The 22660-nt window shown below is 43.3% G+C and overlaps 1 protein-coding gene across 7 annotated transcripts in view; it reads left to right on the plus strand.

Moving 5' to 3' along the window:
• Window positions 1-22660, plus strand: part of CAMKK1 (calcium/calmodulin dependent protein kinase kinase 1) — a 203850-nt gene that overhangs the window by 58998 nt on the left and 122192 nt on the right. For all 7 annotated transcript variants that reach the window (XM_048824468.2, XM_048824472.2, XM_048824473.2 and 4 more), the window contains exon 2: window positions 18034-18603. In XM_048824468.2, coding sequence (XP_048680425.1) covers window positions 18136-18603 — 468 coding nt within the window. In that variant the 5' untranslated portion in view covers window positions 18034-18135. The remainder of the gene's footprint in view (window positions 1-18033; window positions 18604-22660) is intronic.

Consider the following 22660-nt stretch of genomic DNA (forward strand, 5'->3'; position numbering starts at 1 on the left):
GGACTCAGGATATGAATACCTGAGTTCTCTTCTAAAGACTGGTTTCAGAGTAACAGCCGTGTTAGTCTGTATTCGCAAAAAGAAAAGGAGTACTTGTGGCACCTTAGAGACTAACCAGTTTATTTGAGGTTAGTCTCTAAGGTGCCACAAGTACTCCTTTTCTTCTAAAGACTGTGTGACCTTGGGGAAGTCACGTCCCCTCCCTTTGCTTCTGCTTCTGTTTCCCTTCCCATCATTGTCTATTTAGACTATTAGTTCTTTGGCGCAGGGACAGTCTCTCACTGTGTATTTGTATAGCAGTTAGCACAATTTTGGTTGAGGCCACCAGGTGCTACTGTACGCCAACTCCTGCTAATAGTAATGGAGGGCAGAGGCTGGGGATTGCGCTGCAGGTGTAGCTCCACTGACTTTTATGGTTTCTAAAATCATGTTTTTCTATTTTAAAAATGTTTTTGTTTTTCTTTACCCTGCTGCTCTGTGAAAGATCCATCGGAACAACAAGGGAAAGTGACTAAGGCCCAGATTTTTAAAGGTATTAGGTGTTATGATGCTCAGCATTGTAATGCCTTATGTAGGAGCCCAAGTCTCATTTTCAAAAGGGATTTAATCACTTAGGAGCCTAAATCCCACTGGTATTTAGTGCCTAAATCCCTTTAGAAAGCAGCATTTAGGCTCCAAAGTCAGGTGCCTCAATCTGCAACGCTGAGCACAGCAAGGTCTAAATACCTTTGAAAATCTGGCCTTAAGGCCATGATCCTGAGAAGATGAACACACACGCTTAACTTTAAACGTGAGTAGCGTAACTGACTAGATGGGAAACAGTAAAAAGTGATTATGCAGAAACTGCTGCCAACTATGTTTTATAGAAAAGAAGCAGGAAAAAATAAAGCAAAGAAATATATTCTTTGAGGGGATGCGGATGTGTATTCCACTCAGGTGTGTGTGCCCTGTGCGCCAAAGACAAAAAAATTTTCCACAGCAGTACCGAGTTGGGAGGGGCGCACACGTGCCCATGCCTCCTGTGGCCCTTCTTGAGGCTGTATAAGGGCGGCGCTGCCCTGTCCCCATTCAGTTCTTTCTTACCGCTCATGGCCCAAATCAGAACTCCCCATGTGGTTTTCCTTATGGTTTCTTCTGTTCCACAGTTAGCCCTTAGCTCTGATAATCCTGTAAATAGTTGGGTTTTATTTACTGTTTTAATTTTCTCTTTTCTGCTGGTTTAGTGTGGTTAGTGGCAGTGCTGAGCAGTGGGGGCATTCAGCACTCTCCAGCCTTTATGTGGGGTGTCCATTCTTAAGAGTGACCCCACACTTGTTGTTTATTGTGTCTCAAAGAGATGTGTAGCATCTGCTGCTCCTTCAAGAAGCACATTCTGATCTCCAGATATCTGTCTCTCAAACAGCACCTCCTGGAACAGGCAATGAGGCCTGCCTCGGTACCGACACCGGCCACGGATTGCTCTGTCCACATGCAGTCATACACCATGGTGCAGGCTTCAGACAGACTCTTGGACTCCATCTACTCTCCAGGAAGGAGGAGAGGTTGGTCTTGCTCTCCTGGGGTTTCTCGCAAAAGGACCCATAAGACTGATAGGAGCCATTCAAGATGCAAAAGAGGCTCATCTTCCACCTCAAAGAGGGGACCGGAGCAGCGCCGAGATTCACCAGGTACCTGGGTAGAGCTGGGCTGTCAGCCTGTATCTTCCTGATACCGAGACAAGAGACTCTCGGCCCTACTCCGTTGACTCTAGATCTGTTTGTGTGGCAGATGTCAAGTCTGGTACTGATGGACAGTGTTCCCGCTCTGCACATGGTGGTGCCTCCAACCTCACAGGAACATGAGGTGGCGAAGAACCTGCTCTGTCTGTCTACCCCTGGTTCACCACTGATACAGGAACCTGCAGGACTCCTGTTGGCTCTGACTCTCCCTGGGCTCTCTGCCTTGTCAGCACCAGGGCAGGGACTATTGCCAGCACCATCATTGATGCCGGTTAAGAAAAAAAATCTAAAACTGCCCTGTCTGTATCTTCAGCACCGGTACTGACTGTGCCCTCAACTGGGGCTTTAGTCTGTCTGGGCGTTGACACTGGGCTATGCATTGCCACCTGGTAAGCCTGTTCTAGTACCAGAGGCAAGGCGAGACCTTCAATGTCCCAGGAGGTGTTTGCAATACTGACCAGGCTGCCATCTCCAGTACTGCCTTTGTCTTTGTCCTGAAGTGAGTTTGACTGATTGGGCTGCCCAGTAGAACCACTGGGTTTGGTACCTTCTATGCCAACTGATATTTCAGAGGACCCCTCTAGCTCCTCCCCACCCCTGCCATGGTGCATGAAGTTCAGTAAATCATCCAGACTGACTCAAGAAGAAGAACCTTGGTGCCAGATTGTACCAATCACATTGTAAGGAGAGGCTGGTGTGGCCTGAGACAGTTTTGCCTCCAGTGTTTTATTGTATTGAACCTGTGGGGCCCCCACTAGATCCTCCAGATCTTGATCTCCACTTGGCTGCAGGATGATGTCTCTGGAGCCATCCAGGTTAGAGTCTTGTGTGCTGGAAGAGTGAGCAGGCATTTTCTGGCTGAACAGTCACCCCAGAAGGATGAGCCATTGTTGATGAAACAAGCTTTGCTCCAGGTGGCTACATTGGCTCTTGTAAATTTATCCTTGCCCTTCCAAGAGGACTCACTGGTCTCAAGCTCATCGTCACTAGTCCCTGAAGATTTTAAGTCCTATCAGGATTTGCTAGAAAAATGGCCTCTCTGCTTGGTATAGAAGCTGAGTTCTTCAGGGAAATACCCACAAGCTGTTGGATATTCTGCAAAGGGGCAACCCCAGGAAGGGTAGTCCTCCTGATTAATGAGGCCCTTTTGGAGCCACCGAAAGTCCTATGGAGTACACCTGGGTCACTGTCTCCCACAGCTAGACAAATACTACCACGTGTCTGCCCAGAGATTCAAGTGTTTTGACTCTTATCCAGCTCCAAATTCCCTGGTAGTCATCGGTGCCAATGAGAGGCCAAGGCAAGGGAGGTTCAGATCAGCCCCCAAGGAAAGAGCCTCAGAGACTGGACACAAAGATTTATTCCGCTTCATCTCTACAAATGCCAGCAGCTAATCAACAGGCACTGTTAGCCAAGTATGATTTTCTTAATCGGGAGGTTCTGTCAAAGTTTGTAGATAAACTCTCTGAGGATTCCATGAAAGAGTTCTAAGCCTTCATGATGGAAGACCGTCTAGTTGGAAACATTTCTTCAATTTTCATTGGACACTGCAGATAGTTCCTCCAAGATTATGCCTCTGCAATCATAATGAGAAGATTCTCTAGGACTTATGCTGAACAAAGACAAGTCAACATTGGTACTCACGCAGAGACTGGAATTTATCGGGGCCTTGCTCTATTCTACAATAGCAAAGATGGGTGCTAAAACAATTTTTACAGTGGGGGTGCTGATGGAAACCGTGGAAACCATGTATTTGGTGTTTTGTTATTATTACTTCAAGCCAGGGGGTGTGGTAGCACCCTCAGCTCCCCTAGATCCAGCACCCCCTGTAGCAAAAGCCTTTCTTCCTCAAGAGAGGTTCTGAACTATTTGTAATCTGTGTCCCCCACTCAGGATTTACCTATCCATCATGGCCCAAATGAGCCTCAGATTGCTGTGTCACAGGACAGCATCGGCTTATGTAACCTTGTACGCAAGATTGCGTCTTTGCCCTCTGCAAGCATGGTTAAGATTGGTTTCCCAATCAAGCAGACACCATCTGGACAGCCTGGTCCAAGTTCCTCCTGCAGTCTTTAGAATGGTGGATGGTCTAGGGGACAGTGTAAATGCTGGTGTCCCATTTGTCCATTCCCTTCCAGCAAAGACAGTTGTAACCAACAATTCTACAATAGGCTGGGGTGTTCTGATTCAGAGTCAGAACTTTTTGTGTTCTATACCTGGCTGTACCAGGACTTTAGCAAGACTCTCTGCCCCATTTCCCATTCTGTAAAATGAGTATTCTTGCCCACTGTCCAGCCTAGAGGTCTTCAGGGTTAACATCTGTAAAACACTATTTGGTCATTTGGGAATGATAGTTGTTATGCAAATGAGAATTCCCATTGAAATGCAATGGCGCATAACTTCAAAAACAGGAAGCCCCAGAATAGGGTTTTATTGTTGAACAGAACTGATGAAAGGAAAGCCATAAATAGTTTTCTTAAGAGTGTCATTAATCTTAATCAGCTCCTGGAAAATAATTCAGAGTCATACATTTTAAATCCATTATGATCAACATCAAGTCTGACCTCCTGAATAGCACAGATCAGAGAATTTTACCCAGTGATTTCTTCGAGAGGGAATTATTCTTCTCTACTCTGTAAATGAACACTATTAAGCCCAATAACTTGTCGTTGAACACATGCTTGCTGCTGCTTCTGTTTATTTATGTATGTATTTATTTATTACCATGGCACCTAGAAACCCTAGTCATGGACCAGGACACCATTGTGCTAGGTGCTGTACAAAAACCCAAAAAGATAGTTCCTGGGCCAAAGAGTTTACATTCTAAGTTTCAGAGTAGCAGTCATGTTAGTCTGTATCCACAAAAAGAAAAGGAGGACTTGTGGCACCTTAGAGACTAACAAATTTATTAGAGCATAAGCTTTCGTGAGCTACAGCTCACTTCATCGGATGCATACAGTGGGAAATATAGTGGGGAGATTTTATATACACAGAGAACATGAAACAATGGGTGTTACCATACAAACTATTTCCCCTTGTTTATTTCCCCCCCTATTATTCTTGTCAACTGCTGGAAATGGCCCACCTTGATTATCACTACAAAAGTCCCGTCCCTTCCTCCCCCCCCCCCCCCCCCCCCCCCCCCGCTCTTGTGCTGGTAATAGCTCACCTTTCCAGATAACTCTTGTTACAGTCTGTATGGTAACACCCACTGTTTCATGTTCTTTGTGTATATAAAATCTCCCCACTATATTTTCCACTGTATGCATCCAGTGAGGTGAGCTGTAGCTCACGAAAGCTTATGCTCTAATAAATTTGTTAGTCTCTAAGGTGCCACAAGTCCTCCTTTTCTTTTTACATTCTAAGTATAAGACAAAAGACAGCAGGGGAAGTCAGACAGACAGACTGGGTAGCAGAAAGAAACAATGACAACTTTAAAAAATCCACTCTAGATGTGAAAGTTGAGAGGAGTGAGAAGCTGTCTGTACTCTGAGGGGAACATACAGCTCCATCATTGCAGTTTTGGGAATTGAAATCACTCTGCTTTTCAGAGGTGATCAGTGCCTACGACTGCAGTTGAAGTCAGTGAAGAGCTGCAGGTAGTAGGCACTGCTGTAAGTTAGGCATATGCGTGTGAGATGACTGAACAGTGCTGCTTCCTAGCAGCTATTGTATTAATTGTTTTAAATGACAGACAAGTGAGAAGAACAAAAAGTAGAGAGAGAGAGAGCAAGAGAGGATAATGCTAGACTGGGAGAAGGGGGTGGTAGGCAGAGTTTATAGAAGCTAAGTGCTGGAGTATTTGTTGTCAAGGGTAAGGAAGCATTGCTATGGCAACAGATTACTAATATTCTTACTTTAAAAGAGCAGCTGAGCTTTGAGAAGTGCTTCAGAGAACGGCTTCACTGGAAAGGTCAGCTTGCTGTGTTGAAGTCCCGCTCTTAGGGCCTGATAGGTAGCCCTGTGATGTCAAGATTTGGCCCCAAAAGTGCTTCCCTGATGGGGCTAGAGGAGGCAGAGGGTTTGTCTACACTTATATCACGAAGAATGTGCAAGAAACTCCGCACAGGCAACTTAGTGACGCTACTTGTGCCTTGTGTGGGAGTATCCCACATGGGGGCCATGGGGGCTCTGTTGTTTCTATTAGTATTGTGACAAAGTTCCTCCTCTACCTTGGTGGGTCTTGTGCTTACTGGCAGATTTGCTTGCCTTGGAGCTTCACGGCAGCCCTCAGCTTGGCCGTTTTTCTGAACCCACAGTCCAGGTTGACTCCTCCTGACCAGGAGTTGGGAGGATTTGGAGGGAACCCAGGCCCACCCTCTACTCCGGGTTCCAGCCCAGGGCCCTGTGGAGTGCAACTCTCTAGAGTGCCTCCTGGAACAGCTGTGCGACAGTTACAACTCCCTGGGCTACTTCCCCATGGCCTTCTCCCAACACTTTCTTTATCCTCACCATAGGACCTTCCTCCTGGTGTGTGATAATATGCTTGTACTCCTCAGTCCTCCAACAGTCTGCGTTCTCACTCTCAGCTCCTAGTTTGTCTTGCTCCCAGCTCCTCACACGTGCACCACAAACTAAGTGAGCTCCTTTTTAAACCTAGGTGCCCTGATTAGCCTGTCTTAATTGATTCTAGCAGCTTCTTGATTGGCTGCTGGTGTTCTAATCAGCCTGTCTGTCTTAATTGTCTCCAGAAGGTTCCTGATTGTTCTGGAACCTTCCCTGTTACCTTACCCAGGGAAAAGGGACCTACTTAACCTGGGGCTAATATATCTGCCTTCTGTTACTCTCCTGTAGCCATCCGGCCTGACCCTGTCACAGTAAGTAGAAAATCAGTGCATCTGTAATTAAGTGGATAATCCTGTGGTTTCACGGATCTGTTTTAATGCCTATAACATAGCCATTAATGCAGACTACTGTACATACTGCCCAATATGTGAGAGTGTGCATACAGCCAGCAATAACTATTGTCCCAGAAGAAAACCCAAATGTTTATTAAATTTGTTTTTCTTTGGTCAGGGTCTCAGTTTAGTCTGATAACTGTTGCTTCTTTAGCAGCTTTTCCTGACTTTCCAGAAACCTTTGATGAGATTCCACGATAGCTCCCACTTGAGCCACAATGCAAACAACAGGGACTATCTATTATTGTAACAAACAAAGCCCTTGTTAAAAACAGGAAGCAGACTCCTTCTGCACTGTTTATTCATGCAAATATATGCACATGAAACCACTTTCATTGCCTTGCATTTTTCTCTCCTTTCCTTTCAAGCTACAAATAAGAGAGTCTTTCCATAATCTTCTGCCCTGTGCTGATTCTTAGAGGGTACACCCTGATTACCGCACTCTTACTGAAAGGCCATGATGCTTTTTCAGAGTTTTAGAGATAATTTGTTGAGTGGCATATGGGCCTGCTCCTGCTCTAATTGAAGTCAAAGGGAATTTTGCCACCCTGTGGGATCATCCAACCCAACTTTTGGAAACTACTTCTTAAGTTCCCATTCCAGTGGTTCCCTTTTTTCCATTAATTTGTCCTTGAATGCCTTTTCTAGGGCAATTCCAAGACATCATTACAGAGAACACAAGAAAATGGCTTGCCTGAGACTAATCCATTTATTTATTTACCTGGAAACAATCCAAGTATTTTTTATTTTTGTTTGCAGTTTAGCTTCTTATTGGCACAGACGTTTGAAAAGCCATTATTAAAATGAAACTTGCTCAGTGTTTTGAATCCTAAATATAGTGTAGTGTCTTCACTTGTTACTTTGCTGTTGAATTAGCTGGGTCAAGACACTTCATTATTAATACTTAAAAATACCTTAATCATTATGGTTCATTGACTCTGATGTCTTCTATTATTTTAAAGCAAACCTCTCCCCCCAAACAACAACAAAAACAACCCACACTTGGTTATTGTGCTAGTTCCCTTCAGCTTGTCCTGTGGCCTGCTGCAAATTTTGTCTTTCTCAGAAAAAAATGGAGTATTACAAAAATGCTGAATGTATTTGGGATGGAGGAGGTTGGCATATACATAAAGTCCAAGTTGTATGTCTGTGTTGGTCATCTCTACAGGATAGCATGTTCAGGATAGAGACATGGCCTAGTGTTCAGAACACAGGACTACTCACATCTAATACCAAATCTTTCTGGGCGACTTTGGGCAAGTTACTTATTGCCTGATTTTCAGAGGTGCTGAGCACTTTCATTGACTTCAGTAGGATTTAAGGGTGCCCAACATTTCTGATAATCAGGTCATTAACCTCGGAGCCTCGGTGTCCCCAGGAATTTACTCCAGAGCTCATAATGGAAGGCCATCAGGAAAGGAAAGAAACAGTAAAATAAAATAATCTATTAGTCATACAATGGGAAACATTAAAGTACTAAAATAGAGATGTGTTCGAGCTACATATTGTGTTTGAGCTACATATTTTGGATCTGGAATCAAAGTTCAAGAGATCTTTAGAAGCCAGACTGTAGCTGGTCCCATCTCTTCAATAAAAGATATAAGACAAACCTGCAACAGCAAGGAAATTTACAGCAATGGTTCAGAGATCCCGTATGTTTAGGTCCAAATTCAGCCAGAATGTAATTGGACACTTTCCGATTGGAATTTCAATGGGAGTTGCACCCACTTAACCCAAGTTAAAAATGAGTCCCCAGATATAACTGTGGACAGTAGAACAGTGTTGTAGCAAAAAGAAAAGGAGTACTTGTGGCACCTTAGAGACTAACCAATTTATTTGAGCATAAGCTTTCGTGAGCTAGTGTCTTATTTCATCACGGACTTGGGATTTTAAGCCTGAATGCTAACTTTCCTTTCACTTGAATAGATTTGCAACTCAGCCCTTTTAGTCTCCCTAATGTTTTTTTGTTGTAGGAATTTTCTTAAGGAGAATTTTTTTTAGTGTAATTTTTGGTTGATTATTGCTTATATATGCAATTAGTGTAATTGCATCTGATTATGCCAGTTAGAGTAATCATAAAATTAGAACATGCAACGATGAAGTATAATGCATCTGTGAAGTCTTTTGTAAAATTTCCTGAACTACATATACCAAGCAAAAGATGGTTATTTTCTTTTGTTTTGGCTGTTGTGTGTTTGAGTGTTAAATTCAGCATCCTGGCTTGCTTCAAAAGAGAGCTTTTTAATTTATGTTATTAATTATTCTTAATATTCATATTGTTATTCATATTATTTATTATTCTTACTTGTGATACAGTAGGACCTAGTGACCACAACTGAGATCAGCCCCCACTGTGCTGGATGTTATACAAGCACATAGTAAGAGACGGTCTCTGCCTACAATCTAATAGTCAAGGCAGAAAAAGGAGGTAGTAGTATTGCCATTTTACAAATGGACAGTAGTGACACAGAGCGATTAGGTGATTTGCCCAAGATCTCACAGGGAGTCTGTGGCAGAGCCAGGAACTGAACCCAGATCTTCTGAGTTCCAGTGCAGGGCCATAACCACAGACCATCCTTCTGGTCTCCTCCATTCACTAGTTAATATTTAGGGCATTCTGAAAGAGGTGAAAATTCTTGCACTTACAATCTAATATTCCTTCATGCATCCTACTGCGGTATCTCTGGTGAAGAAGGAGATGGTAGGCGACCTTTTGTTCAGGCACTGTGTTGCTTGGGAAGCAGCTAGACATGAGGAAAAGAGTAACAGCTTTGGAGCTTAGAATTGTTTGCAGAAAAGACTGTATAACTCTATGGCTGCTGTGCTTAGATACTACAGTAATAAGAACCGTATGTGGCTAGATAGATGTTACGGGGCATGTGTCAGAATAGCATACCCTGGGTATATTTTTGAAGGCCAGTAATGGCATCTCTTGTCTCTGCCCTATATTAGCAGGTGGTTTTAGAAGCAAGGGGATACTGCCATGTACCAGATCGCATTGGAGGCCATTACTTTCAAAAGTAGCTAGTGATTTTGATTGCTCAACTTGAGATCTCTTAATAGGGCCTGATTTCCAGAGAGTGAGTGCTTAATGCATCATGAAAATCAGTCCCCAAACTCAGAGAGAGAGTTTCAAGGTGGCTACCCAAATGCTTCCAGTGCAAATGTTTGCACTCATTGTTATTAATCATTATTTGTTTGACAATGTAGATCAGGTTCCGATGTGCTAGGCACTATGTACTAAGAGACAGTCTCTCCTCCAGAGAGCTTACCACTGAAACAGAAAAGGCAAACAATGGGGATCAGAGACACAAAAAGATACTAAGTGACTTACCCAAGGTCACTTGGGTAGTCTATAGCAGAGCTAGGAAATGAACCCAGATCTCTGGAGTTCCAAGTGCCCTAATCACAAATTTATCCATCCATCATCAAAAGAAGAAAATTCTTGTTGACCAAGGGAATGAACCAAACATTGAAGCAAATTTGTGAATTTCATTTCAGCCAGCGTTTGCAAGTACTTTATTGAGCTGCAAAACTAATTAAATTCATCCTCCTCTGGCTTCCACGTACAGTACACAGAGACCTTTTTCAGAAACACGGTCTTTTTAAATATATATTTCATACTGTGCTCTGTGCAAAGCATATCTGGAAAACATGTGCAATCACTTGAAAAATAAATTGCAAAGCTGCAAGAAAACATAATCAACTTTAAAGTGATGGTCTGTGTGCTACAGGGGAATAGCTCCGTTTAAAGTGAAAAATAAAAAATAAGATATCAGTAAGTAAATTAATTCTGCTCATATAAGCTTATTTGTAGTTTTGGTTCATGTCTGCAGCGTAATCCTTTGATCTAAGACAGATGTTTCACTTTGGTTGGGATCAGACAGATGACCAGTCTAAAGCACCATGCCCACAGATGCAGGATATGGTTTATAGATAGTGACTGTGCGGTTCAGCTTTGTTTCACTTGAGGTGCTGGCTCTGGGTTGCTATTCAGAATCCTGCTTATAAGAGTCAGTAATGTTATGCCTGACAAGTTTTCCAGACGTGGGGCTCTGTCCGCTGTAGATTGTGCTTCGGGGAAATACTTGCTATTTGGTGCTGGGTCTTGTATAATTACAAAATGTAAAACGAGAGTGGATGTGTACTTTGTTTGCTTATCCTGAAATCAGTTGTTTTGATACTTCCCATTTGTGGTGAATTTAATAGAGAATAAGAACCTTTCTATAAGGTTGTTGTTGAACTAGCCTATTAAGAATTGTTAGAATTCTGCGACAGAGATATAAATCTCTATCATATCAAAAAACAAAACAAACCAACCCCAAACCCTGCTGTAGAGACAAACTCATTTTCCATTGAATTCTGCACATTTGTAGAGTGATATCTACAGAATCTGATTGGTTACCGTGGTGGTCTGTGTATGTAAAGCCTCATCTGACTTATTACCATTAGTAACTTGCATTACACTAGTGCCTAGAGGCTGCAACCAAGATCAGAGCAAGGTTGTGCTAGGAACTGTATAAACACATAATAATAGACAGTCCCTGCCCCAAGTGCTTACAGTCTGGGGCTTCCAGTACTGTGAGCAGTCCCATTGAAGTCAATAGGCTACTTACCGTAGTGTTTGCATAACGTGGAAAGCGCTTTGGGATCTTTTGGCATGAAGCACTGTATGAATGTAACATTTTATTAACCATTATTCTGTATAGAGTGGCAATATCTCTAAAAATAATGTTTCCTCTGAATATTGTGGGGGTGCCTCAGTTTCCCCTATGCAGTTCTTAAGTATCTAGGTGGTGGGATAAGGGTGTATGATCATTGCAGAGCCCTAGAGGGCAGGTATGTGCAGGGGTCTGGACACAGAGTATGGCCAACACCCTGTTTCCTGGCCACTGATGGTCTAGCCCTCCCCCCCCTGCAAGGTGAGAGCTAAAGGGTTGGAGAACAAAGGAATCAGGTGACCTCCTGGCCTGGGAAAGGGACAAAGCCCAGAGGAGGCAGGGCCGGGGAGAGTTTCAGTTTGGGGCTGGCTGGGGACATGGAGTGAAGTGCAGACGTGGTTGTCTGGCTCACTGCCCCCAAAATGGACCCAGCTGAGGCGTCCTGTTCTCTGCACCTACAAGCTCTGTTTTAGACCGTGTTCCTGTCATCTAATAAACCTTCTGTTTTACTGGCTGGCTGAGAGTCACGTCTGACTGCGAAGTTGGGGTGCAGGACCCTCTGGATTCCCCAGGACCCCGCCTGGGCAGACTCGCTGTGGGAAGCACACGGAGGGGCAGAGGATGCTGAATGCTCTGAGGTCAGACCCAGGAAGGTGGAAGTTGTGTGAGCTGTGTGTCCTGAAGACAGTCTGCTCACAGAAAGGAGACTTCTCCAGAGTCCTGAGTGGCTTCGTAGGGAGCAGCTCCAGAGCATCGCCCAGGGACTCGTGACACCGTAATGTTTGCATAACGTGGAAAGCGCTTTGGGATCTTTTGGCATGAAGCGCTGTATGAATGTAACATTTTATTAATCATTACTCTGTATAGAGTGGCAATATCTCTAAAAATGCTTTGGAACCCAGCCCTGAGACTGTGAGCCAGATTTAAGCAAAAGGGCTCGTGCACTAAAACAGTGGGAAAGAAGGAAGGAATCCTCATTTGCAATGTACGTGCCTTTATGCTGAGCCATGTGCACAGTCAGCCCACCATTCACTGCTCCTGTTGGGTGCAGAGAGGACTAGCACACGCAAACCACCTGATATATGTGGCCATGCAGTCCCACACTGCGCATGGGGCCCTCTGGCCATAGCTCTGTTCATGGGCAACACACCTACACTCCTTAGGCCTACATTCCTCCAGAGACATGCTGCAGAAGTGACTATATCAGTGTACAAGGTGGGATGTGGTATCCCTGGCAGGGTTCTTTCCTAGATTGTCCCAGTGACTACTGGCTCTTAGAACACCCAATGATCTCTGTATTGGCCCCTGAGTGGCAAACTTGTGGGGTTTTATTTCTTTGTAAAGAAGTCCTTTATTATCATAGCAGTTTTATATGTAATACACAGGAAGGATAAATTTAACCTTCCCCCCTGCAAAAAAAACCCCTCCCCCCCTTAGTTTTTGTTTTTGTGTTCTATATACCCTATACAATTCTTTGAAGTCAATTTCTAGGCACTACATCTTAAAATCTCTAAGAACCATGTTGCCCGCAGAAAGTGACAGCCATTTTGTATTCAGTCCAGCACAGACTGCTACAAGAGAGACCTGCACACTGCCCTCTTTCATGGAAATTTTCCATTTGTTCTTTCTTGTTTGTTGTTCTTTTAGACTAAAATAATAAGACATGTCTGTTTTGTATACAGAGAGCATGCAGGGAGTTTCTTTCTGAAAGACTGAGATACTGAGGTACTTAGCCTGAGGGTATGAAAGAGCAACCACAGTGTAACACAGATATTATATTTAATATGTTTCACACAGCCAGCCCAGGTGCCTCTGGGTCTTTCCTGGTAGCGGGGGAAGGGTTAGACACCCCAGCTGCACTGAGAGGGAATTTGTGCACTAGACTGAGCTATCACTTCAGCCAGACAGTCCGTGTGTTTTTACTGCCAGCCTCACAAATGCCTCAAAAGCAAATGCCCCAAAAACCTATAATCAGCAGCAGCAGAAAAAAGCTTTGCATGTTTCACTGCTGTTCTGGGTTTGTTTCTTTTTATCTGATACTCTTTAGGGAGCAAGGTGAATTGTAAGTGACCACGGGCTAATGCCTCTTAAGGAAATACCTTGTGTCTTGGAACAACCTAATTTCTTTTTAACAGGAAAATCAAAGCCAGGTTTAAATCCTCAGTGGAGGATGAAATCAGTTGGAATTCTGGAATGGTGATTAATTATTCTCTCAGATAACTCTTTTGTACATTAGATTAAATGGTTTGGGGGCTTCTTTTGTTCTGATCAGAAGTAAATGCCAAGGCTGGAGTGTGCACAAACAGTATGAGTAGATCAGTTTGCATGGTATGCACCTCTGTCCAGAGCTGCATCTGTTGCTGCTGCATCCTAACACTGAGCCTGTCAGAGACAACCTGGTAACAAATTGAGTGTGGGATGGATCTCTCTCTTCCTTGACTTAATGACTTCACTAATCCATGGGAATCCATCTCCTTCCCATGCTGTGATAAAGGCCAGTTTCTACACTCTAGGGGCCAAAACTCTTGACTCCAGTGCAAAGCTCAAGCATACAAGTTTTGCACAGGAGTTCTCCACAGGCTTCCCATCTCCAGGCCACAGAGCACTAGTAGAGCTGCTTCAGAGTTACTAGCGCAGTCACAGGGCTGCAGTGTCCACAACCTTGTGCTGGACGTGAACAGGAATTAGCCACGTCTATATGCGAACAACATGTATATTTAGTGTGAAGGCAGCATGCCTCTTTGGGAAGCTCATCCAGATCGTACACACTTACAGTCGATGGAGCATTAATGAGTTACTGGTGGGGTATCGGACATTTCTCTCTCTCTCCCCTTACTTTGTAAGCATCCCTATTCTCTGAAGGGGATTCATGCTTTGGGGTTAGATAGTTTAATGTGGTTTTAATGTAAGCTTTTAAAACTGATCTGCCATTTGATTGCAGCTTCTAATGACTGTGACATTTTTGTCACTTTGTTAAACTGCAGAGAGAGCAGGGAATGATTATGCATGGGAGGGAGAACAGTGTTACTGCAAGGGAAAAATTGTTCAATTTTGCTTCTTTCCATTCTGTGATATTTAGTATGCTAACAAAGCATGAAAACTCTTACCTGTTGGCATGTGATCAGATGTGATCTGGAGTTAAGATTAAAGAAAAGGAGTACTTGTGGCACCTTAGAGACTAACCAATTTATTTGAGCATGAGCTTTCGTGAGCCACAGCTCACTTCATCAGATGTGTACAGTTTCCACGGTACACATCTGATGAAGTGAGCTGTGGCTCACGAAAGCTCATGCTCAAATAAATTGGTTAGTCTCTAAGGTGCCACAAGTACTCCTTTTCTTTTTGCAAATACAGACTAACACGGCTGTTCCTCTGAAACCGGAGTTAAGATTGTAAGCCAAATTCTGCCATTGTTTACACCTATAAAGCCCTATTGAAGTTCATGGGGTTGCATAGATGTAAGTGAGGGCAAAATTAGACCCCATATCCTTATCTGCTCATGCAGTTTTTCTCTTAAACCCTCGTGACAGCCTCTTTGCAACAGGGTTCAGCTTCATTATTTTTAATTATGCATTTATTGAATGCTTAGGGCCAGGACCTTCCCTTGATCTGCGAACAAAATCCCTATGATCTACAGCAAATTCCTGTAAAAAGAAAAGGAACACTTGTGGCACTTTAGAGACTAACAAATTTATTTGAGCATAAGCTTTCGTGAGCTACAGCTCACTTGTGCCTGGACTAAAGGCGGTAAGCTGATTCTGATCTTGATTTACAAACTGGTGTGAATCAGAAGTAATTCCATTCAAGCTGGGGTCACACTGGCGTAGGTGACATTAGAATCAGAACTAGTGCATGACTAATAATTAACAACTTGACTTATGTGTAAAAGACTCAAGCAGGCTAGTGTTGTTCTTGCATTTTTGTACTTCACTAAACACAATCCAGAGTAAGAGAGAAATGCTAGGACTAACCAGACAAAAAATCCACTTAAGGGATTCAGATGTACATGTCCTGCAGCACTGTGTTGTCAGAGATGATTAGTGGGTGACAGCTGTATATTATATATGATCTTTTCCTTTTCTGGTCCTATCAGCTTTTTTTATAGTCTTAGATGGTTGGTGGTTAGGTTAATGTACCCATCGGATAGCTAATTTCACCATTTTTCATCACCCTTTCAGAATGTATTAGAGAGCAGCTCTAACTGTCACGTATTTACACTGCAGCTCATGTACTAGTTCTTTTGTGCCTTTTTTTAAAACTTTTCTGTTGATTATATGGTAATGAATTGGACATGTGAGTATGTGTGACTGCCCCTTAGTGGCTGGAATCAGCAAGGTTTACTGTGTATCGTTGGCCCTGTACTGCTAACAGCAAAAGGAGAGTGACATTCTGTACCTCATGGGAACACCCTACACCACCATGTTCATCCTTATAATATGATTGTGTGGTATCTAATGCAAAGTTTGTCATGTCGGTGTCTTCAGAAGGCTCATAATGTACTAAGCATAGTTGTTATGGTAATATCATAATAATTGTTGTTCTAGTAATGTTATATTATAGGTTGTAATTTCACGTATACAGTTATGAGGTTGAAAATGTGTCCTCATGGCTTAAAGCAAGCCCATGGAAAAACTCTCCAGAAGCAGAGGGGCAGTTCACACCTCATCAGAACATGTATGGGACAAACCCAGCCCAGCCTCACAGGAACAAAGGACACTGGTCTAGGCAACAACGAAGGATCTGTTGTACTCTCGAGTGAGTCACCCCCCTGTTCCTTTGGTCAGTTTGGGACTGCAATGAGGTAATGCTCACCTGACTCTAAAGGGCGGGGGAGCAAAGCCAAGAGGGAAGAAAGGACATGATAAAAGAGAGAGAGGTTTGCCATGCTCTTCCACATACATCTACAGACAGCACACCAAGCGACTGAAGCTCTGATCAAAGGGGAGAGCCTGGCTGAAGAGCAACCAGCCAGTCTGTGGTGAGAAGCATCTAAGTTTGTAAGGGCATTGAAAGTGTTAAGATCAGCTTAGAATGCATTTTGCTTTTATTTCATTTGACCAAATCCGACTTGTTATGCTTAGATTTTAAGTGATTATAAGTCAATCTTTGTAGTTAATAAATCTGTTTGTTTATTCTACCTGAAGCAGTGTGTTTGGTTTAAAGCATGTCAGAGACTCCCCTTGGGATAAGAAGCCTGGTACATATCAATTTCTTTGTTAAATTGATGAACTCATATAAGCTTGCAGCGTCCAGCAGGCATAAATGGACGCTGCAAGATGGAGGTTCCTAGGGTTGTGTCTGGGACCGGAGATATTGGCTAGTGTCATTCGGTTGCAAGTAGCTGGGACCAGCTTACATGCCAGAGGCTGTGCATGAACAGCCCAGGAGCGGGAGTTCTTACAGCAGAGCAGGGTAAGGTTGGCTCCCAGAGTCAAGGATTGGAGTGATCTAGCAGTTCACTGGTTCGGATAATGTCACAGAGAGTTCCCTTTAGTGCAAGTGGCTAGGCTTTTTCCCAGCAGGAGGTTTGAGATCTAAGTTCTCAGGCGCTAGGATGGACAGTGTAGTGATTATCTTGAAGTCCTATGTGGCTATGGATTTGATGCACTCTGTAAGAATGGTTGGTTCACAATGTGTGTTTTTCCATGTGTCATGCTGCGTGATAGGGCAATCTCCTGCCCTATCTTTGGGAGATCATATTGTATTAAGTTTATGAATGGTTTATGTATCATTGTGGGTCAGATGTTGCATGCACTCCATCAGGGGAGGGTGAAAACAGCTCCTCCAGGAAGTGAAAACAGTAAGGGATGATTAGAGCAAATCATTCAGATGTAACACCTCCAGAGAAGTATCACCTCTCGGGGAGACTCTAATATTCTGGTTCAAACTAGATTCTCTAGAGACCAGCAGACAAGGAAAGGGTACTTGGATAAATAACCTGAGTTTAAACTGACTTGAGGCCTTTCTTGTAACCACATGGAAAACCAAGTTGATCCCTATGTTGGAATTGGGGTTGATCACTGATAAGCTTTTTAGCATGTGTGTAGGTTCTTTTATTGTTTTTATATTCTTTTTTAAAATGCTTTTACTTTAATAATAAATGTGCTTTCTTAGAAGGAGCTATGTGGTAACTTGTAACTGCTGGCAATACCCTGTTCAAAGCCCGTGGAGAGAAAGCAAAGTGCAGGTGCTGGCCTGTGGGGGGATATCAGAGTGTAAATCTGAGAGCACTGCCACCTTAAAAATCTCTGTCAGAAGGGAGAGAGACATGGATCTCCATCCAGGAGGGGCAAAGACTGGGAGCCAGAAATCTTTAAAGCGGTACTAGGGGGAAATACTGGTGCAGTTGCCCTGAAATTATGACCTGCTGTACCTATAAATGTGATTTAAAACAAGATCAAATGTTTGGCTTGTCATCCCTGTCATTTTTCTTTTAAGAGGCTGTACTAATTTCTTCCTTCCCGTATTAGAAACTAACACTATCTGTTGATCTAGATATTAAAAGCAGAAGTATCTTTTAGCTGGCTTCCAGATCAGCTGATAAAATTCTGCCCTTATCACTTGTAAATGTTTTGTAACTAGTTTGTTGGTTGGTTTTGCTTTTCCTTCTGGATGTTTTTAACCTGTAGCTCCCTGCTGACATTCTGCCTTCATTTTCTTCGAATCTTTTTCACATGCCTGCTACTGGAGGTTTTGGCTACATCCTTGCTTAGCTGACGCCATCACTCAGTGATCTTTCATTGTGTTTCCTTCTAGAGATCCATGTGGAGAGAGTCCTTCATGCCACATGTTTTCTGTGAGCCCTAAGACCACAGCTGTCTGCAGTGTCATCTGAGATCTTGAGAGTCGCACACCGTTATGGGAGATTCTCCAGCCGACACCACTGATGAAGGTGCAGACACATGCTGCAAAGACACTCAGACTGACCTGGCAGAGAGAGTAGCAGCCATAGATGTTGCTGTTGGGCCTAATATAGATGACCAAAATGTTCAAGAAGCAATAGAAGAAAATGACACAGTCTTTTCTGACAGTTTAGCAGACATGCAGAGGAATGGGGTCCATAGTGACATGATAACAAATGAATCTTTACCTTCACAAGACCCAGCGGATGTTCATCCGATGAATGTTCCAAAGAAAGCTCCCACTAGGCCTGTCCTATCCAGCAGAAAGTTGTCTCTTCAAGAAAGAGCTACAGGAAGCTACCTGGCTTCTACCAATCCTCCAGGCTATGGTCCTTATGCAACAGGACCTTTAACACATATCTCGCCACGTATAGTGAGGAGACCAACGATAGAGTCCAACCGGATCGCCATCTCAGATGCTGAGGTAGGTTTCTTCTCTGCTGTAATGACGATGCCAAGGTATGATGCTGTCTTTTCTGCCTGCTGATAGGAAACTTTAGCCTCTGAAGCCAATAGTTTGAGGCACTAAATTTAACTTATGCAAAAATGCCTAAAAACAGTAAGAAGTTATGATTATAAGCAACTTGTAGTATAGGTTGTAACATAGGTAAGCAACTTGTATATGTCTGTGCCTTCAACACTTGAAGCAGTCTTTACTTCTATTGTAAATGGACCATCTGATCATCTAGGTCATGGCCAGATTTCCGAAGAGCTCAGCTCTAGAGCTGGTGAGGATTTTTTTCCTTGGAAAATGCTGATTCATCAAAACCAAAACTTTTGGGGGAAATTTTTTGGTTTTGACAAAGCTTTTGTCAGGAAGGTGTTTTAGATCCAGGATAAAATTTAGAGAGAGAGAGAGACCCCAGGCTAGACTAGCTGGGGAGACCCAGGATCAAGAGCTGGGGAGACCCAGGTTCAAGTCCCTGCTCTTAATGAGTTTGCATCTGGGTCTTCCACGTCTCTGGTGAATGCCCTTTTTGAAAGGGCTTCGTTTTGTTCAGATACAGAAAAAAAACAAATTCTGAAATCTCAAATATTTTTGCAAAACAGAATTCTTGTTTTCTGGCCAGCCCTACTCAGCTCCCATTTGGTCGCTTACCTTTGTGCCTAAACGGGAGCTAAGCTTTTTTGAAAATCTATCCCTACATGTAGATGCTGAGCACTCAAGAATCTGGCTCCTTCATAATATATTTCATTCTAGCCACATGCCTGTTTCCCCTTGTTTCTCTTCTCCTTTTGCTTCCTGTTTCTACCACCCGTTCATCTTCCTCTTTCTTTCCTTCCTCCTTTCTCTACTCTGTACGGAAAGATAGCTGCCAAGCTAACACAGTTCAATGACAGGCGGTTTCACGGTGAGGTTTCATCTTTTATCATTAGATAGTAAGAATTTAGTGGCACCTCCTGGTCTTCCCCTCCGTGGGAATTGGAGGTGCCTGACTGCAAAGATCAGGACTGTCCCTCTGCATGTAGTAGAGTGGGGGCAGGATTTGGGGAGTGTACATGGGAGATGAGGATCCCCAGCTCATCGCAGTATACTGCTCCTTGGAGATCCCTCTGTGGCAGGGGGAAGGGGGATGGAGTTGAAGGTGGATAGGAGTAGGTGCAAGTGGTGATGGAGTGGGGAGTCTGTGACTACACAATTTCTGATAGCCTTGCCCTACATAGAGGGGTTGCTGCTCCAGCCCTGAGGTTGCAGTTAGGAGGCATAGAACATCTAGGATGGGGAATCTTTTTCCCCCTCCATCACCTATACTGAGAACCCTCAGCACAATCTGGTCACTCAAGTGGTTGCTGGAAGAGAGAGGTTCCATGGCGGTTTCCACACCATTATTGCCGGCAAATCTCCTTTCCCTCTGGAGGCAGCAGCTAGATGGAGGAATACAGTAGCTTTTCAGGTGGGCCTCAGCTCTTCAGTCTCATAGTCTCCTCATGTATTTGCATCCCTTAGTGTGGGAGACTTTAATAGCTTGGGGGGTTCAGTGGGGCGAGGTGCATTTTGTGGTGTCTGAATTGTTTGCTCCACAGGAAGGGTTTCACTGGTGGTCATCAGAGATGAGAGAGGCTGCATGGCCAGTCCACAGGAACGACTTGACAGTAAAGGTGAGGATGGGAAGATGAGTGACTCAGTAAAGATAGGAGGAGTCAGGGCCTGTTGGAAGGAAGAGCCAAGGCCTGCCTAAAGCGGTGGGTAATATCAAAAGGTTCAAAGAGTCAGATGAACATCTAAACTATTGGATGCTTAACTAAAGGTTTTAAGGTACTGCCCACGCCTTATCCTTATGGGCTAACTCCTAACCTCTTACACCCATGCCACCCTGCTGCAGTCAGTGAGGTGTAGCTGAGGGAAGAGGATAGCTCTGTATTATGGAGGCTACATCGTTTAATAGCTAGAGCATGAGCCTGGAAGTCAGAACTCTGGGTTCTAATCCAAACTCTACCACTTAGTTACTGAATGATCTTGGGCAAAGTCACTTAGCCTTCCTGTGGTTTAATTTTCCCCTTCTGAAGAATGGGTATAATTCTGCTTACTCCCTTTGTAAATCCCATTTTGATCCTCAGGTGAAAGATACTATAAAATCACAAATTATTATGACTTTTAAAGTATTGTTCTGTTGTACTTTTTGGGGTGGGGGACCTTTGTGAGTCACTGAGCAGTGAGAGAGGAATTCATTGCACTCTAGCACTAATAAAAGAGAATATACGAATATAACAAACTATAGGCATCTGCAGTATTCTTTAGCCCCAGTAATATGCTTTGATGGAGGTTCAGAACAAATTTCAGAAAACTTACTTGACTTCTGTATGTCAGCGCTGTAATTCTGCAGTGATTTTTACAGTGCTGGGAATGAAGTTTGTTTCAAGGTAACTGCAGTGGAATAATAATATTTATAACAAGCTCCAATCTGCAGGGAAATTCAAAACAATCAAAACCCTCATATATAAAATCAATATCTTAGTCAATAGATGTTGCTTTTGAAAAGAAGAAGCTTGGTTTGAGATGCAAATGCAGAGACCTTCATTTCTCTGCTCCAGTAGCAGTTTTTTATTGTGCGGTGCTGCATTTTGAATGGTCAGTTTAACATAGCTATTAAGAGCCCTGCTACACCATGACTGAAATACTTAACAAAGCTGTATTCTATGGAAACTATCATTCATATTACTGGAGCGTCACTGCAACAGGAAGAGGTGAAGGGATACATTGGCAGAGAGTCTAAGACAGAGGGACCTTATGCTGTTTTTAAAGACAACAATATTATGGTTCAGGTTTTAAGGGTAGCCTGGAAATCTGTAGGCCCAATCTTGCAGATTTTGATTATGGTTTTTATTATCTGTGTATTTTGCAGTATAGGCTTTCCCCCTCCAGCATTCCTCTAGAATCCTTCATTTGTTCAGTATAGCGTGTGGGTATGTGGGCCCAGAGGTTTTCATCTGTTTCTTTCTGTGTTTGTACAGTACCTAGCACAATGGGCCCCAGCTCCCCAGGCACTACCGTAATTCAAATAATGGTATCTTCCTGTTCGCTTTCCAGGCCAGTTTTGCCCTGATTTACATCCAACAGAACCCCGCTGGCTTCAGTCAATCATTTTCAAAAAGCAAGGATGAACAAAACTTTCTGAGTTGATAGTGCCACACAAGCAGGGTTCATTCTTATTTGTATACCTAGGTATTTAGTTGTACCCTGGGGAGCTGGGTGTGCCAATCTGTGTGAACTGAGAAGAGAAGGTGCCCTAGGCTCTTGGATAGGAACCTTCAGTCATTATGTGAGGGAAGGGCAGAGTTACCTTGGGGAGAAAAGTTGCTATGGGTTTGTTTGTTTTTCCACCTGAGCTTTTTGATTCTCCTAAGCATTTAGGGGTAAATTTATAGGCAGGTTGAGGGATCATGTCCACATGCACACAGATACTTGGTTTCCTGGGAGCAAACTGTAGGTGTTGGTCATGTTTGTGGAATACACATTCCTTAGTCCATCAAAGTGTGTCTGTATATTTAAGGTCAGCACTGTTATCTATCCAGAAAAGACTTTTTTTTTTCCCCATGGAGCCTAATCTTTTATGGCATCTGTATGAGTCGACCACTGAAATAACATCTCCTCCTAGTACTCTTCTAGGAAGTGCCCAGGATAATTGTGCTTCAGTGAGGTGTTTCTCTGTAAGACATTACAAACTGAAATGAGAGGTCATGCAGGTCAGTAGGCTCTGGGTCATATTTTGAAAGCTTGGCCTCCATTTTGGCACTAGGAATTTTAAGACACCAGGACTATACTTACACCTAAACTTTTATTTACTCATAAGGAATTTTAAAATACAACCTCACATTATTATTGTTGCTCAATTGTATTCTAGTAGCATCTAGAGGTCCCAACCAACACTGGGATGCAATTGTGTTGAGTGCTGTTTAGACAGATAGGATAGCATCTATGCCCCAAAGAGCTTACAATTTAAATAGACATGACACACAAAGGGATGTGATGGGAAACTGAG

Source organism: Caretta caretta, chromosome 17, assembly GCF_965140235.1.
Source record: "Caretta caretta isolate rCarCar2 chromosome 17, rCarCar1.hap1, whole genome shotgun sequence".
Lineage (NCBI taxonomy): Eukaryota > Metazoa > Chordata > Testudines > Cheloniidae > Caretta > Caretta caretta.